General features: G+C 50.2%; 7 protein-coding genes across 7 annotated transcripts; 2 read left to right on the top strand and 5 right to left on the bottom strand.

Annotated features, from left to right (window-relative positions):
* Positions 1-29: 29 nt before the first annotated feature.
* On the bottom strand, positions 30-551 carry BT62DRAFT_920294 (uncharacterized protein; the record flags this gene model as incomplete). Its single annotated transcript, XM_043184211.1, has 2 exons — positions 30-386; positions 465-551. 2 exons carry the CDS (start codon positions 549-551, stop codon positions 30-32), a joined length of 444 nt encoding a protein of 147 aa, XP_043039081.1.
* Positions 552-1,094: 543 nt separating this feature from the next.
* BT62DRAFT_920293 (uncharacterized protein) lies at positions 1,095-2,404 on the bottom strand (the record flags this gene model as incomplete). Its single annotated transcript, XM_043184210.1, has 2 exons — positions 1,095-1,504; positions 1,564-2,404. 2 exons carry the CDS (start codon positions 2,402-2,404, stop codon positions 1,095-1,097), a joined length of 1,251 nt encoding a protein of 416 aa, XP_043039080.1.
* A 916-nt stretch (positions 2,405-3,320) lies between these two features.
* On the bottom strand, positions 3,321-4,432 carry BT62DRAFT_932711 (uncharacterized protein). The gene is made up of 3 exons (XM_043186405.1): positions 4,310-4,432; positions 4,133-4,257; positions 3,321-4,081 (listed from the first exon to the last, which is right to left on the bottom strand). Exon 3 carries the CDS (start codon positions 3,969-3,971, stop codon positions 3,393-3,395), a length of 579 nt encoding a protein of 192 aa, XP_043039079.1. The 5' UTR covers positions 3,972-4,081; positions 4,133-4,257; positions 4,310-4,432; the 3' UTR covers positions 3,321-3,392.
* Positions 4,433-4,561: 129 nt separating this feature from the next.
* On the top strand, positions 4,562-6,570 carry BT62DRAFT_987293 (WD40 repeat-like protein; the record flags this gene model as incomplete). The annotated part of the gene is made up of 7 exons (XM_043190059.1): positions 4,562-4,631; positions 4,929-5,090; positions 5,167-5,388; positions 5,469-5,710; positions 5,777-5,866; positions 5,929-6,068; positions 6,134-6,570. The coding sequence occupies 7 exons, from the start codon at positions 4,562-4,564 to the stop codon at positions 6,258-6,260; spliced, it is 1,053 nt and encodes a 350-aa protein (XP_043039078.1). The 3' UTR covers positions 6,261-6,570.
* On the bottom strand, positions 6,322-8,105 carry BT62DRAFT_932707 (uncharacterized protein). Its single transcript, XM_043186404.1, has 8 exons — positions 7,777-8,105; positions 7,584-7,708; positions 7,446-7,528; positions 7,313-7,383; positions 7,210-7,259; positions 7,073-7,156; positions 6,751-7,002; positions 6,322-6,697 (listed from the first exon to the last, which is right to left on the bottom strand). Exons 1-8 carry the CDS (start codon positions 7,945-7,947, stop codon positions 6,619-6,621), a joined length of 915 nt encoding a protein of 304 aa, XP_043039077.1. The 5' UTR covers positions 7,948-8,105; the 3' UTR covers positions 6,322-6,618.
* Positions 8,106-9,719: 1,614 nt separating this feature from the next.
* Positions 9,720-10,242, bottom strand: BT62DRAFT_896358 (uncharacterized protein; the record flags this gene model as incomplete). Its single annotated transcript, XM_043183254.1, has 3 exons — positions 9,720-9,804; positions 9,860-10,061; positions 10,113-10,242. The coding sequence occupies 3 exons, from the start codon at positions 10,240-10,242 to the stop codon at positions 9,720-9,722; spliced, it is 417 nt and encodes a 138-aa protein (XP_043039076.1).
* Positions 10,243-10,584: 342 nt separating this feature from the next.
* Positions 10,585-13,314, top strand: BT62DRAFT_932704 (uncharacterized protein). Its single transcript, XM_043186403.1, has 8 exons — positions 10,585-11,022; positions 11,077-11,608; positions 11,659-11,927; positions 11,978-12,268; positions 12,321-12,401; positions 12,461-12,680; positions 12,731-13,174; positions 13,235-13,314. The coding sequence occupies exons 1-7, from the start codon at positions 10,832-10,834 to the stop codon at positions 13,013-13,015; spliced, it is 1,869 nt and encodes a 622-aa protein (XP_043039075.1). The 5' UTR covers positions 10,585-10,831; the 3' UTR covers positions 13,016-13,174; positions 13,235-13,314.
* Positions 13,315-13,822: the final 508 nt, after the last annotated feature.

Genomic DNA, 13,822 nt, shown 5'->3' with positions numbered 1-13,822 from the left:
TCTCGGAATCTAAATCCTGCCCCGTTGTGCTAGAGCGTCCGTCGTATTGAGTCCTCGCTGATTGTCTTCGCTTTAAGTATCAAAAGTTGAAGGGCCAACATCTGCATGGAGCACATTCCGGCTAACGGTGGCGTCGATTCGACCTTGTTGATCGTCATGAAGAACTCGCAGAAGAACCGCGCCGAAGGGGTAAAAATCTGAGCGTCCGAGGAAGTGTATACCACCAAATCGACACCTGCGTGTGGAGAAGTGTCCTTGCTAGAGCCTGAATCCTGACTAGTCGCCCCACGACCTCGCTGATTACCGTCACCCGAAGACTGATCCTTGCCAGGGGAGGATTGATCACCGAAAGAGGACGAGCCATTATTGTCCATATCTGCCCTCGACTGTATGGTGGTGATATGTTGGTGTGATCACGATGAACGTGGTGCTTCCGCTTCTAGGACAGCCACTCTCATAGGTACTGTTGTTGGATTAATATAGCGAGAGGGGAGTACGCCGACAGGTGAAAGCAGCACCCGGAGGTTCAGAATTCGTTCTTGCCCCTTCATTGATACCCGTTGTTGGAACAAGAGGCGGTATTATCACCAGTGACGCGCGTCTGTATCGACGAGGATCAGTTTGGTTGGAAGAGATCGATGAAAACAGGGTTGCTCATCCCGTTGTTATTCCGGAATTTATAGGTGTCTCGACTATGACGGTGACATGAACGTAAAGTTTTTCTTCATGACGCACTAGTAGATGGTGGGAAGGAGCAGAATTACACGTGGTCGGATTTGTCTTGGTCGTTCAACAACCCAATAGGCCGCGGAATCGTGAGGAGTCAATACTCATTGTAGGGTCACAACATTGGAGGGAAATCTAACCCACATAAACGACCTACGTTGCGCCACAAGCACGGCACGAGTAATACTGCGTCCATCCAGGACCATTGCAACACGTTATTCTAAATATGTAGTGCGTACAGACAAGCGAATACCACGAAGAGAAATGCGATGACCAATAACACGAGTGAGTAATATCCGGGGTATCAAAGTGGGATCATAGCCCATAATGCAACTGTGTCGATACGGGAACAAAAAAAAAAAGATAAATCACCAAGGAAAATTCGCCGCAAACTGACAAGCCAGGATCTTCCGCGAGCAAACAGTAGGAAGTATCCTCTCCACGTCCTTCGCCGCAGAGAGGGAGTATTCCCTCGGGAGCTTCCACCTCCCTCTGACATCATCGTACGCGTCCAGCTTGACGTGGACCTTCGTCAGAGAGCGCATCTCCCCGAGAACGGCGTCGAGCGCGGCCCACTCGGCTGTATATGCGGTCCAATCAGAGTTGTAGAAGATCTCAAAGGTGACTTCCTCCACGCGGTGCTTGGCGAGGTCCTGGAATGATTCTATCAGCCAGCGAAGCCACAGTGTGGGCTCGGTGTGCTGGTCTAAGCGGATCCACCATAGCTTTATCTGGATGGAGAGGAGCCGTTTGATGTCAATGAGGTTGGACAGCGGTTCTGCGGATATGTCGCTTTAGCAAGCAGGAGAGGGGGGTATTCAATGATTCGATACTTACCTCCTAGACACACGTTCAAAACGAGGTGCCGGAGTGAATTACTGTTCAACTTGAGAATCTCCTTCGTCGCCTCAATACGCTCTGACAAGTGTCCAGAGCCAGCAGTGAGAACGGACAGACGGTGGAGATGACTGAGATCCATAGAGGGCTGGAGCTGCAGCAGACGGTGCATGAGTGGGAGGTACGACTGTTCGTACAGACTCAGCGCAAGCGAATCGAGCTGCAGATTGAGCCCGCAGGGCAAAGTGAGCGCCGCTGTGTCGGCCTGGACGAACTCTTCGAGGTCATCACAGGACATGGCGGAGAGGGAGAGCCGCTTGAGATGCTCGCATGCACCCAGGAGAGCAAGGAAATCAGCAGACCGGAGGAATAGACCCTCCCGAAGTTCGAGGTTAGTTATTCGCGGGGAACGGAAAGTAGTGATGAGGGCATCCCTCATGCATTGGGAGAGCTCGTCCCAGTAGTAGCCCCCGAGATCGAGGGATATACATTCCAAGTTGACGAGCCTTTGGAGGGTGCTGGCGAGGAGCTGTTCTTGCGCTGCGTCAAGAATAGGCTCGACTTGGAGTGTCCTGACAAACGACGTTAAATGAGGGCGCATGGATATGAGATCGTGGAATCTGCTGATGTCGCACGAAGTCTTGTGCAATTTGCCGGGGTAGTAGCATTGTTGCGAATGGTTGCGGAAGTGGACGCGGGAGAAAATGTGCCGCTGGGAAGAATAAGTCCATGGACGAGCTACGAGGGAGCAGGCACGCAATGCAGCCTGGTCGTCCTGGTTCTCGTCGATAATAGCATCTATGAGCTCCTGTGGAAGCGTATTGATTCCGACGCACTGCATGATCGAGACTGTAAAATGCAAAATCAGAAATTCAGTGGGGTCAACTGATGCAAAATGACGCACAGATCTTCGGCCCGGATATCCGAATCAGGGAGATCGTGTTGGGGTGGGGGTGATGCTAGTTCGCGTATGGGGGTGGGTGCGAGGAAGGTTGGGGAACGTCGCAGTGATGGGAGCAATGTTGGGGGAGAGAAGAGAAGGGTAAAGAACCGTGAGCCAGGATGAAATTTTATCTTCCGTGCCACGCATTATTTGTACCTTGGATTCACAGCGTGTTTTTCCCCGTCTTCTGCCGAGGGTCGGTCCGGCTCGGCCTAGATCGCGATCGTGCACCCTTGTTGTACTGCCACCCTTGCCTTGCACCCTTCATCGAGCCTATCACGCTGATAACCAACTGGCCAGAGTCCAAAAATGCAAGTCCAGAGGGGTGGCCGATGATTATCGATAGAAGCTTGCACGTTCGCCCTGACCCAAGTCGTTGCCTTTGACGTTACCCTGGTAAATCAGAATACAGTCGTATGATGTGCCATCCCGCTGTCCCTGGGGCGTGCAATGAACATTAAACGTTAATGCTTCTTGCGGGACAGGATCACCAAAGACGACAATCACAGGAGGGTCATGAGTTCAACCCGGAACTCCTCTGAAGGACAACAGAGACCGAGCCGGAACTGAGACCGTAGTTTCTCGCAGTTCGCAGTTTTCCATGGAGAGAGCCTGGGGTAAGCATGGGGTAATTGTTTGTGATGGTAACAGAATCGAAGAAGAAACGTTGCACGTGAACAAGTCCTGTGCTGCTTGCTTCGTTTCCAGAATCAAGGCTGTTCATTCAAATGACCTCGCATTCGTGGGCCTTTGCCTGGCCAAATGGTTAACTATCTCCCGCATGCTTACCACGCAAGCAAATGTTGAATCAACTTTTTTTTTCCCATTCCGCCCGGCTACACGTTCGTGGCGATGGCACGCTACCCTGTTACCTCCAGACCGTAGGCTATAACTCATCCAAGGATCTCGACAACCAAACAACATTTCGGTTACCGTCTGGTTCCTTGACCTCGCATCTCTCAATCAATCCTAGCCTTCTATACAGCCCCCGGCTCTCATTGTCACTGTAAACCTCATTGGCGACGAACTTCTCTGTCACAGCATCGGCATCGTGGCCCCTCGCCCACTCAATGCATCTGTCAAACATCTTCTTTGCCAGACCCCGTCGCCTATGCTCCGGATGAACCCACAACGACACGAACAGGTATCCACTTCCTTTCCGCCCCTCGTACACCTCCTCCGGTACCGGATAGTTCAACTTGGCAAGGATTTTGGGCGAAGCAACGCCTGACATAGCGATCCATTCCCCTGTGGCCTTGTGTGAGACGATGACGGCGACCTGGTCATGGGAGTCGATTCGTTGGATGTGCTTCTCCCGAGAGATACTCTTGGCGTACTCGTATGTGGTTCGAAAGGAAGATGGGTCCACCTGCAGTGCGAGTAAGCGGATGGCGATCCACTGGTCGATTTCACTCTCTGACGGTGGGACGTTCAGGGTGAAGGTTTCGTACATGTCATCTGCCATGGTAGGGTAGTATTGCTTGTTTCATCCCTCAGGATTAAATATAACATGCTTATCATGCTGGTACATCTGTATCACGTAAGAATGCTCGCCCGATCACCAGTATTGAAGCCCTACGTGCTTGCATCATTGGGCCGCTGTTGGTGACGAGTGTACCGACGCACCTATGACGCGATCCAACCATCGTACACAGATCCCCCGCCCTCGCGCACGGGCTCTCCAACGAGTATAAAACAATCTTTATTCCATCCCCGCCCAATACCTCTTCCTGGTTCCACGAACGTGTGTACTGCGATGATGCATCAGGCGGTGGGCAGGATTAAAGTCGCGTTGTCTCTCACAACCATATCTCCATCTCCCGCTGCAGATTCTTGGCTTGGTTGCTATATCGGGCCCGATACATGTCGAGCCAATGAGCATGCGCGACATAGCCATTTTTCATCGGCTGCAAGCACCGAAACCACACAAGAGCTAACCACAGAACCGTCCCGGCACGCCGAGAATTATTGTATCGTCAAGTGCCGTCGCACATTTCTCTGACAGCAATAGCGAACCCTCGAGCTCCGCTGTCTCATCGGAGGGAATAATTCATGATGAGCCTTACTCGCAAAGAGCAAGCACGAAAAGGAACGCGCGATCAATCCAAAGTCAGCAGGAGGCCGGGTAAGATATAATCAGTAACGCCTTTCCAGTGAAGCGATTTTATTTAGAACCGGGTTGAAATATTTTCTTACATAATCCGAATAGTGAAACTTTATCATCACGTGATCGACGAAAACTCGTTAAACGCCCACACCACCAGCAGGACCGAAAAATCTTTCGAAATGGCGAGTTCTGCTCTTTTTTTTTTTTTTTTCCTATTATTCCATCTAATGAAAATATTGATAGAGGCCTATCCTATTACAAGGTCACCCAACTCCTCAAACGGTCCCCAAAAAAAAAATTAACCCAAAATTACAGGCCACGAACGGTCCTTGACTCAAATCAAGTTCAACACGGAAGGCGACCTGTTATTCACTTGCTCAAAAGACAACGTCATCAACGTCTGGTTCTCTCACAATGGTGAACGACTCGGGACGTACGAAGGGAACAACGGGACGGTGTGGACTGTCGATGTCGATTGTGCGTGAAACCAACCGTGAACGGTTTCCCCTCCTCCGGCCGCAAACAAACTGCTGACTGGCTGACCGTCCTTCAGCAGAATCACGATTCATGGTATCTGGCGCTGCGGATAATACTCTGCGGCTGTGGGACGTCGCTACGGGAAAGTGCCTCTACACGTGGGAGTTCCCGACGGCTGTGAAGCGGGTGGCGTTCAAGGAGGACGATTCGCAGATCGTGTGCATCACTGAGCAGCGGATGGGGCACCAGTGCGCTATCCGGGTGTTTGACATCGACCGGGAGGGGGATGGGACGAAACGTGTGTTCTCTCTCTCTCTCTCTCTCTTTTTTTTTTTTTTTTCCCTCCCTGGCCGTTTGCTGAGCTGCGTTCCACGGTAGAATCGAAGGATCCCCGGTATATATTCAACCCCGTCGGATCGAAAGCGACGGTGTGCGCGTTCACGCTGGTGCCTAATGTCATTATTACCGGGCACGAGTCCGGGAAGGTCGCGCTGTTCAATGTGGAGACGGGCGAGGAGATCGAGAACAACGAGCGGGCGCATGGCGAGGTCGTCACGGACTTGCAGCTGAGCAGGGACCGGACGTATTGTATCACGAGCAGCAAAGACAAGTCTGCGCGGGTGGGTTTGCATTTTTTTTTTTGTTAATGCGCCTGTCTCGATTGATTGGGCGGCCTGCCTCACTAGATACACGACCCGAAAACTCTAATGGTTATCAAAACGTTCACGACGGAGACGCCGCTGAACAGTGCCGCTCTTGCGCCTAACAAACCATACGTTGCGTTGACATTGGTCGCTCCTTCTCTCTCGTACGTGCTTGCTGATCCCCATATCTCCAGGTCCTCCTCGGGGGTGGCCAGGAAGCCATGAGTGTCACCACCACCTCCTTGCGTCAGGGTAAATTCGAAACACGGTTTTGGCATAAAGTATTCGAAGAAGAGGTCGGCCGAGTAAAAGGGCATTTCGGGCCCATCAATACGTACGTTTTTTTTTTTTTCCTTTTTATTGTTTTTCTCCCCTTGACAATTTACCGGTACCGCGCAGCATCGCCATACACCCCGCTGGAACGGGATACGCCTCTGGTGGAGAGGACGGGTTCGTGCGGGTGCACCACTTTGACGAGTCGTATTTCAAGGCGGAGCCCTACGGGCCTATGCAGATCGAGGATTGATCACCCTCGCGGTTTGGAACTTTGGGCAATTGTACCATGTACAACTTGAGCAACTTCCCCCCCCCGTTCCTATCTAGTTAGTAACTGCTGCACTGCATTACAACCTTATCCCGCGTCGTAAGATGAAAGGGTATGAATATTAGATCTCTCTCCCTGAGAAATAACTAGGTGGCTGGTAAACATAAGGTGCAGTGGTGTGTGGTTATAACAGCGTCCATATCTTTCGCAGTGCGATATCCAATTGTCTATATCTGTGCCGTGAGTATGAGGGGGTAAGGGAGGGGCGGAGTGAGTGGTCATAAAGATACGTAAAGGTCGAGAGCTTTCTCTGGCCAGCCAACGAAAGGACAAGGGGTTGTCATAGTGAAAAAGAGGAAACGCCGAGGACTGTCAGTAGGAGTAACCATAATTTTGGCCGTGTTCTCCATCCGGCACTTCTATTATAATAGATGAGAACCTGATGTCAAGATAGAGATATAGATGGACTCACTCCTCTGGCTGTTCTAATATTGACACGTCCAGAACAGCCACAAGGCCATCAACAGCATTGGTTACGCCAGGAATATACACCGACAAATTATGGTTGATGCCAATGCTGGTGTTCTCTAGCAGTCCCGAGACGTACGAGATGTCTGTCTTGTAGGTATAGCCACCATATGACGTGTTTCCAGAGTAGGTAGACGAATTCGTGAGGTTCAGCGTTGGTATTACGGTCCCGCTAATGTTGCCGACGATGTAGTCGCTGTAAATAGATAACCCAAATTTAGGCGGTCGGCCGGAGAAACTAAATTCGAAGCGGAGAGACCACGCACCGAGCCAGGTTGTAGCCGTTCACAACAATGTCGTGGTCTTGGGCTATTGGCATTTCGTAGGATACTGCCATAAAGATAGCCCCGCTTTTGGGGAGTTGTCAGAGAGAGAGAGATCGCGCGACAGCATTTTCACGCACGTATTCGCATCCTTACCATTCTGTACCCAGTACCGAAAGTGGTTTCCACCCTTTAAATCCCTTTGTCACTTGTCATTATTCTCGCATTCGGATTTCGACGCACTTTGATCGTCTCCGTGCAAGCACCCAATGAAGGGTCACCATAATTATACCGAATCACAGCCGTCTCGTTTACTGCGGAAGCCCACAGACTGAGTACCCAAAAGAATAACTTGAAAGAGTAGAGCCCAACGCACGATAACCATTCCCATCACCCAAATTCACCTGTTGGTCGGTTCCCGAATGCTGCCCTAGACATTCGCTGGAAAAGGATAATGATCTACAGATTGCGGCTTTAGGATCAGCTGGGAGAACGCGAAACAACGTAAACGCACAAGTAATAATTTCTGAGACCCCCGTCTGTCTCCTGGTCGACTAGCACGGCCGAGTTCGAGTTGCCTGATATTATCGTGTTGACGGGCTCTCCCTGGCCTGCTGGGTATGTTGTCCCTAGGACTTTCTAACCCGCCCCCCCACCCCCACGTGAGCACAGAGACAAAAAAAGACGCGCGCGGTGGCATCCCTCACCGTCAACATCGATCCTCCGTTGTCATTGGGATTCGAATATCCCGCAGCCGGGACACTTCTTGATGAACGTCGCCAAAGTCGAGCAAGGGTATCACGGACGTCCAGTGCGAATGTAAGAGATGGGAGACATAGGAGGAGAAATACAAGCAGGGCATTGGAGGGCCGGGCCATGGAGTAAGGTGGAGAGAGGGGAAACACAGGAAAGGAGAAAAGGCCTGCGTGAGAGCACCTCAAATCGAATTTACGTAACAATACTTTTTTGTTGCTGGCGAAAGCTGTGCTCTTCATTTCTCGAATTGTGCCTCTTGTTCTCAGTATGTGTTCCTCGCGACTGCGAGGACAAGTAGGTATCCCTCTGAGGTGTATTATTTAATAAATTCTGCCGCGTGTTGGGACTGTGTACTTGTACAGATACCTTGGCCGCAGTGAACCTGGCCCTGGTGTATTTTTGGCAACAAAGTTTAGGCCCTTGAGAAAATAATCGAAGACACAGAGAAGTTCTATTCGTGAAATGTAACATAGCAAAATTTGTCGGCATTATTGGCAAACCTGACAGGTAACTTGTAGTGTTCGAAATTTCACCTTTATTCCTATTGTTTCTGCCCTTGCCTTTTCAACGTTTCTCCGGCACGACGCAGTCACCTGCCCCCTGGGTGATACTGTAGTACCGGCGCAGACGTGTCTACTCTTGGTACTTGGTCGTGAGTTTTTCTAAACGTATGAACTTGAGCGGATCCCAGATTTATTCATCTCTGCCTTTGAAGCTGTCGTCGTGTTGATGAGAGGCCGGTGAGCGTCATCATCGCTGTGAAACTGATAATCATGCTTTTCTTGCAGGCCCCACGGTCGGAGTAATAGGCCAAATATTGAAGTCACTGGGATTCCAACCTCTTTCAGGGCCTATATTTTTCCAGTGAGAAAATACGACAGTAAATCGATGGATAGCACTGGCACGTAGTGATGATGCATGATGGGCGGCAGGAGCCATGGATCGTGACGTGGACGTCTGACCCCGTGCTTCGCGGCGACTTTGCTATATCACAGTCAAAGACTTGCTGATTTCCTTAGTTCATTTGCCGTTCCCGGATCTACATCCTCCTGCCAGCTGCATACTGATTTTGACGTCACATTGAGAAAGCTTCACGAACCTCTCTAAGATACGTATCGGTGAGGAAGCGCACCTGCGCTAGTAGCCTGCCAAGTTTCAAAGACAATTTCGTCAGTCCTTGAAAATTCACGATGAACTGGCGGCGGTGTAACCCTAACCCTGTGCCTGGCAAGTATCACCGCATTTGTCCCAAAGCCAAGCGATCCCTGACGATCCGTGCTCTGCCGTGATCTGAAGGAAACAGCTCGATGAGTGTCACTTCAGGAGATCACCTCAGTGCAGTGTGTAGCACTGGAGCGGCGATTCACAGTACGAGCCTCGGTAATCGACCGCATCGTGCGAATGATATCTGCTGGCAAACATATTTCTTCAATGTGTGAAACAATTCCGAGGTGAGAATAACCCGTCGTGACCTCGGAGTACAATAGAAATTCAAGAAAGTCATTCCAGCTTGTTCTGATGACTCAAATAACGCACCCCTCTGAACATAACATAGAGCATTGGATTTGGGTGGCATCAGGGACAGCTTCGATACCCTCCATGTGTCGGTGGGCGGTGGGAAAGTTGCTACGTCGACCGTGTCGAATCGAAAAAGTTTGTATCTGTCCACTAAGCCATCCCCGCGTCTTTATGCGCTCCTGTTATCCTGAAAAGTTCCCAACTCGCAAGAATGTGGACAATGAAAGGTCCTGATATGTTCTGAGTGGAAGGTTTGACGAGAGTCGTCTTGCAGCGTCGAGCGGCAGAAATATGTAAAAGCACGAGTCAAGCTTCACGCCCTTGAAGGTATCCAATTCGTGAGGGAATAGAGAGAACAATACTGAAATCTAGCCGATTACATGAGTGTTTCTTCCGTATTTTCTAGGACTGATTGTATCTCCTTATCCGTAACAGGCCTGGGGAATGACTTTCGGGGCTCCCTGGACAGTACTGGCGTGAATCTAGAATAGAAAGTCTATAGAGAAATGCACGAACATTCGCATGGCCCATACATCCTCACTACTCTTGTCCAACCTTCTCCTTGCCCACCACTCGGCCCGCCTATTAATCCACGCTTCGTATCGTTCGTCACTCTCCATCCATTTCATACTGAGGCAGAACTTGAAGTCGTCGTGCTTATATGCACACCGTGAGGATTCGCCTTGTCGGTACCATGATTTCACCTGCGAACGAATGCCTGCTTTGCTTCAGCTTGGTTCGTGAAGAGGGCGTCAATGCAGGACTGTACCATGACAGCCCATTGCGAGCTCCATCAGCCTGAAACAGGAGGGGATATCATCTGGAGTTGGATGTACGAGACGAAGATAGGTAGCCTCTTGCTTAACAGCAGTCGCAAAGTCGACACCAGTCTGTGACATACGGGAGAAAAGAGATTCAGAAGGGCCGGCGGCCGAGTTAATAACCTTAACCTCGTGCATGCCCACTCCCTTCAACGCTGATCGATATCCCTTTGGTGATCCCTGGCGATCCTTATTCCCTCGTTTCTCTGTTCCGTAATGGAGAGAGATCCATGAACGTCAATTTAAAAAATCAGTGCACGATATCATATGCTACAACCCCAAAATCCAGGAATTTCCGTGCCGGGAATTGCGTGAACACCGGTGAATTACCGTAATACCACAGAGTGAAAAGGAATCCGATCACGTGGCTGAGATATTCGGTTACAGGCCCGAATCGTAAAGTGGAACTTGCTCCATTGCCACTGAACGGCACGACGACCGTCGTCTTCCTCTCTCAACGACGCTCCACCACGAAGGATTATACAACTGACTCTGATATGTCTTCCCTGAATTTCATTGTCTCGCGCGCTGCAGAATGGCCCACTGAGATACTGCATTTGGCGTGCTTACTTGACTCTCCAACCCCATCACGACTTGCCAACGGCCCATACCTAGCTGTCTCTTCTCGGGCGTCTCCATTACTCGAGGAGCTCGAAAGTATCCTAGAATGTTCACCAGAATATCTCACAGATTCCTCCTCGGAAGTATTAGATATTTTGGATCTACTGCTTTCGACTGTTGCCGCGCTCAAAGCTTTGCCGGCAGTTCGAAGGATGATGCTAGGCAGTCAACGATACCATTCTGGTCCCTTCTTATACGTTCGCTCTCGTTTGTGTGCTATGATAAATCATATATAATGTACGTGCATTTGAATGGAATCAACTGGTCTATTTTCCAACAAATTGTTTGTAGGCAAGATGTTGCGTTCGTTCGACCACGATTATCACATCATTTGAAGAGGATGGAGGATGGACATGCTTCATTGCTGATATCTCATATCGTTGAAGATATTCGACGGCCAAGGCCAGTCATAGAGGGTGACGCTTTGGGGCACCTGTCTATCATGAGAGCGGAACGCTCAAACGAACCATCGCAGGAAAGATACGACTCTGAAACTTCCTACGACGACGAATCATCCTCTGATAGTGACACCAGCTATGAACGCATGGAGGCTTCAACGGATCCGACGTCTGCCCAGTCATCTTTCGTTCCCCTTGATGCCCACATCCTTGCCCACTGGCGACATCCGAACTCTGTTGTTCTTCCGTACCTTTGTGTCACGGATGAAGAAGACATTTTCACCCTAATGAGCGGTATTCTTTATCAACGTTCTACTTGGGGAATTGCTGAGCCTGTTATTGGAATTATCCTGTCAAACAAAGGGTCCGTAGGCCGGGTGGTCTTCGGTTGGCTTGACAAAATATGCGCCGACCCTGGTGTTCTAGTGTGTCAGCTTCTTCTGACTCATTACCCCCACTGACTGAATTTGAATAGCCCACAGTTCGTTTTGCGCAAGCAGATGAGACGCGTATAGACCCCTCATTAGGAGTGTACGACCTCACTGACGCTGTCAGTGCTCTCAAATTTGCACAATTCATCATCGGCCTTCGCGCGCATGTCGAGGGAATCGTTGCCCAATGCGGAACTCCGACGTTCAAACGACTTCCGTGGAGATCAGATACCATCGATGATGACGATTCCGGTACCGAAGAAGAACAATGGGAACAAAGGATTGTTCATTGGCTAAATACGGTGGAAAAATGGTGGGAGTCACTTCATTTGGCCTTAACGTTGTCCCTCATCTATTTAACAGTGACACCGACCACACAGCACCTTCCGATCCTTCATCAACTCACTGCTGTTCATTCAACATGGCCGACTCCGGAAAGTGGATTACGCGGGCCTCCTCGAAGGCTAGATCTGCACGCCATCCGAGGCGCTCGATGTCTGCAGACAGCAAACGCGAACCTCCTCCAGCAGATCTTACACCATTTATGCCCGATATCGATCTCACGTATCCTCGTGAGCCTTCCCTTGGAGCTACGGGTTCGAAGACCCCGTCAGATAGAGCGTCAGCTCCGGCTGAAGAACGTGGACGACAAAAGTGAATCTAGACTGCTCATGCTTCTCTCGATTTCCTTCTAACTCTTGTTCAGAACAACGACGGATGGTGGTTCTTCTAATAAGGGAAAGACCGGTAAGCGTTCGAAGAGCGCAGATGCCTTGTCTTGTTCAGCGTAGGCCTTCTATTTTTGGCCACTTTAAACTACCCATTCTGATATCCTGTTTTCACCAGGTTGGGTGCGAAGTCCTTCACTGGCATATCCCCTGCCGCAAAGCTTTCTTTCTCAAGCTATGCACACGACCGCAAAATCATCAGTTTGACCAATGTACACCTCAACACAGACTCTAACCTCGGACCTACCGTTTCGAAGGACGTTGACGCTTCGGAAATCAATGAGATGCTCGGATTTTATGATAAAATGATACAATATACGAAGCCACCTATCGCTGAGGTAAGTGTATTTGGTGGCTACCTATACTTCGTATCACTTAACCATAGTAGCATGGACTGCCTGTCGTTGATAAACGGGTTCAGAATGTGCGGGAGCATTTCCTCTTACAAGCAAGGAAATGTCCCGATGGCGAGAATACTCTGGAGCTCCCGCAAAGATTCTGGGAAATCATCTCCGGTTGCTTTTCGTCTATCTTGTGGGCATCTGCTGGCGGATACTCAAAAGAGAAGGGCGGTAAATCTCACAATGAAGCTGAGGCCCGCCATGAGTGGGACATCCTTCTCAATCTTGGCTTTGTGGACTCGCATGAGTTGGCCTCCGGAAGAGTGGTATAAGTCCTTTCCAACGATTGAATGTTCTGTGTTTACTCTCTTCCCAGATTTGAAAGGGCGCTTTCTCTGTCTCGGAATGTTGCCTCGGATCTGGCGAAATTGTCTGCCCCGTTCAATGGCAAAGAATTTAAGGATCTCGCCAAAGAATTGGAACACATCATGGTATATGCTCTTCAAGTGGTGCTTCCCGGCGTCAGCTCCGATCCAACCTTTTACCTTCAGGCCACCGAAGTCCTTACTGCTGCTGTCAAACATAGACGCGCCGTCTCAGATCTCTTTGCGAATCCAGCAGCAGCACGGAGCGCCATTTTAAAGCGTGCTGGAGATGAGCCTTAGCTGGGCATTGTCGATGCGATCCTGACAATACCGCTGGACCACGTTCAGAAAATCCCAGAGCCCCTTGTTCGTGTTGCAGAAACCCGCGAAACTGTCGGCGCCGCTCGGGCACTCAATCCAGATAACATTGTTGAGCCCAGCGATGACCGTGTATCTGAAGAACCGTCTTCGAATGCAAAGCGTCACGCTAAAAAAATCCAGCTCTCGACCTGCTTCAACCCGAACGAAGTCGACGTCCACTCGAATGGTTGCAATCGAGGAAGAGATGGCAGCCGCCCCTGAAACGCATCTCAATGATGAGGCGAAGAAGGCCGATGCGAAAATCAATGCTCCGGCAAAGAAGGCGGAAGGCTTGATGCACCCATTTGCGGTGATGTGCTCAGTGACCAAATCAGCACCCAAGATGGTATTCCCACCTGGGGTGGTGATGGACGTCCAGGAGCTGCTCACTAAACTTCTCTTAGCCGTTTTAGT

This window comes from Guyanagaster necrorhizus (genome assembly GCF_019112545.1).
Source record: "Guyanagaster necrorhizus MCA 3950 unplaced genomic scaffold BT62scaffold_14, whole genome shotgun sequence".
Classification (NCBI taxonomy): Eukaryota; Fungi; Basidiomycota; class Agaricomycetes; order Agaricales; family Physalacriaceae; genus Guyanagaster; species Guyanagaster necrorhizus.
Note: the sequence above shows the minus strand (reverse complement) of the source record. Positions and strands in the feature narration are given on the sequence as shown.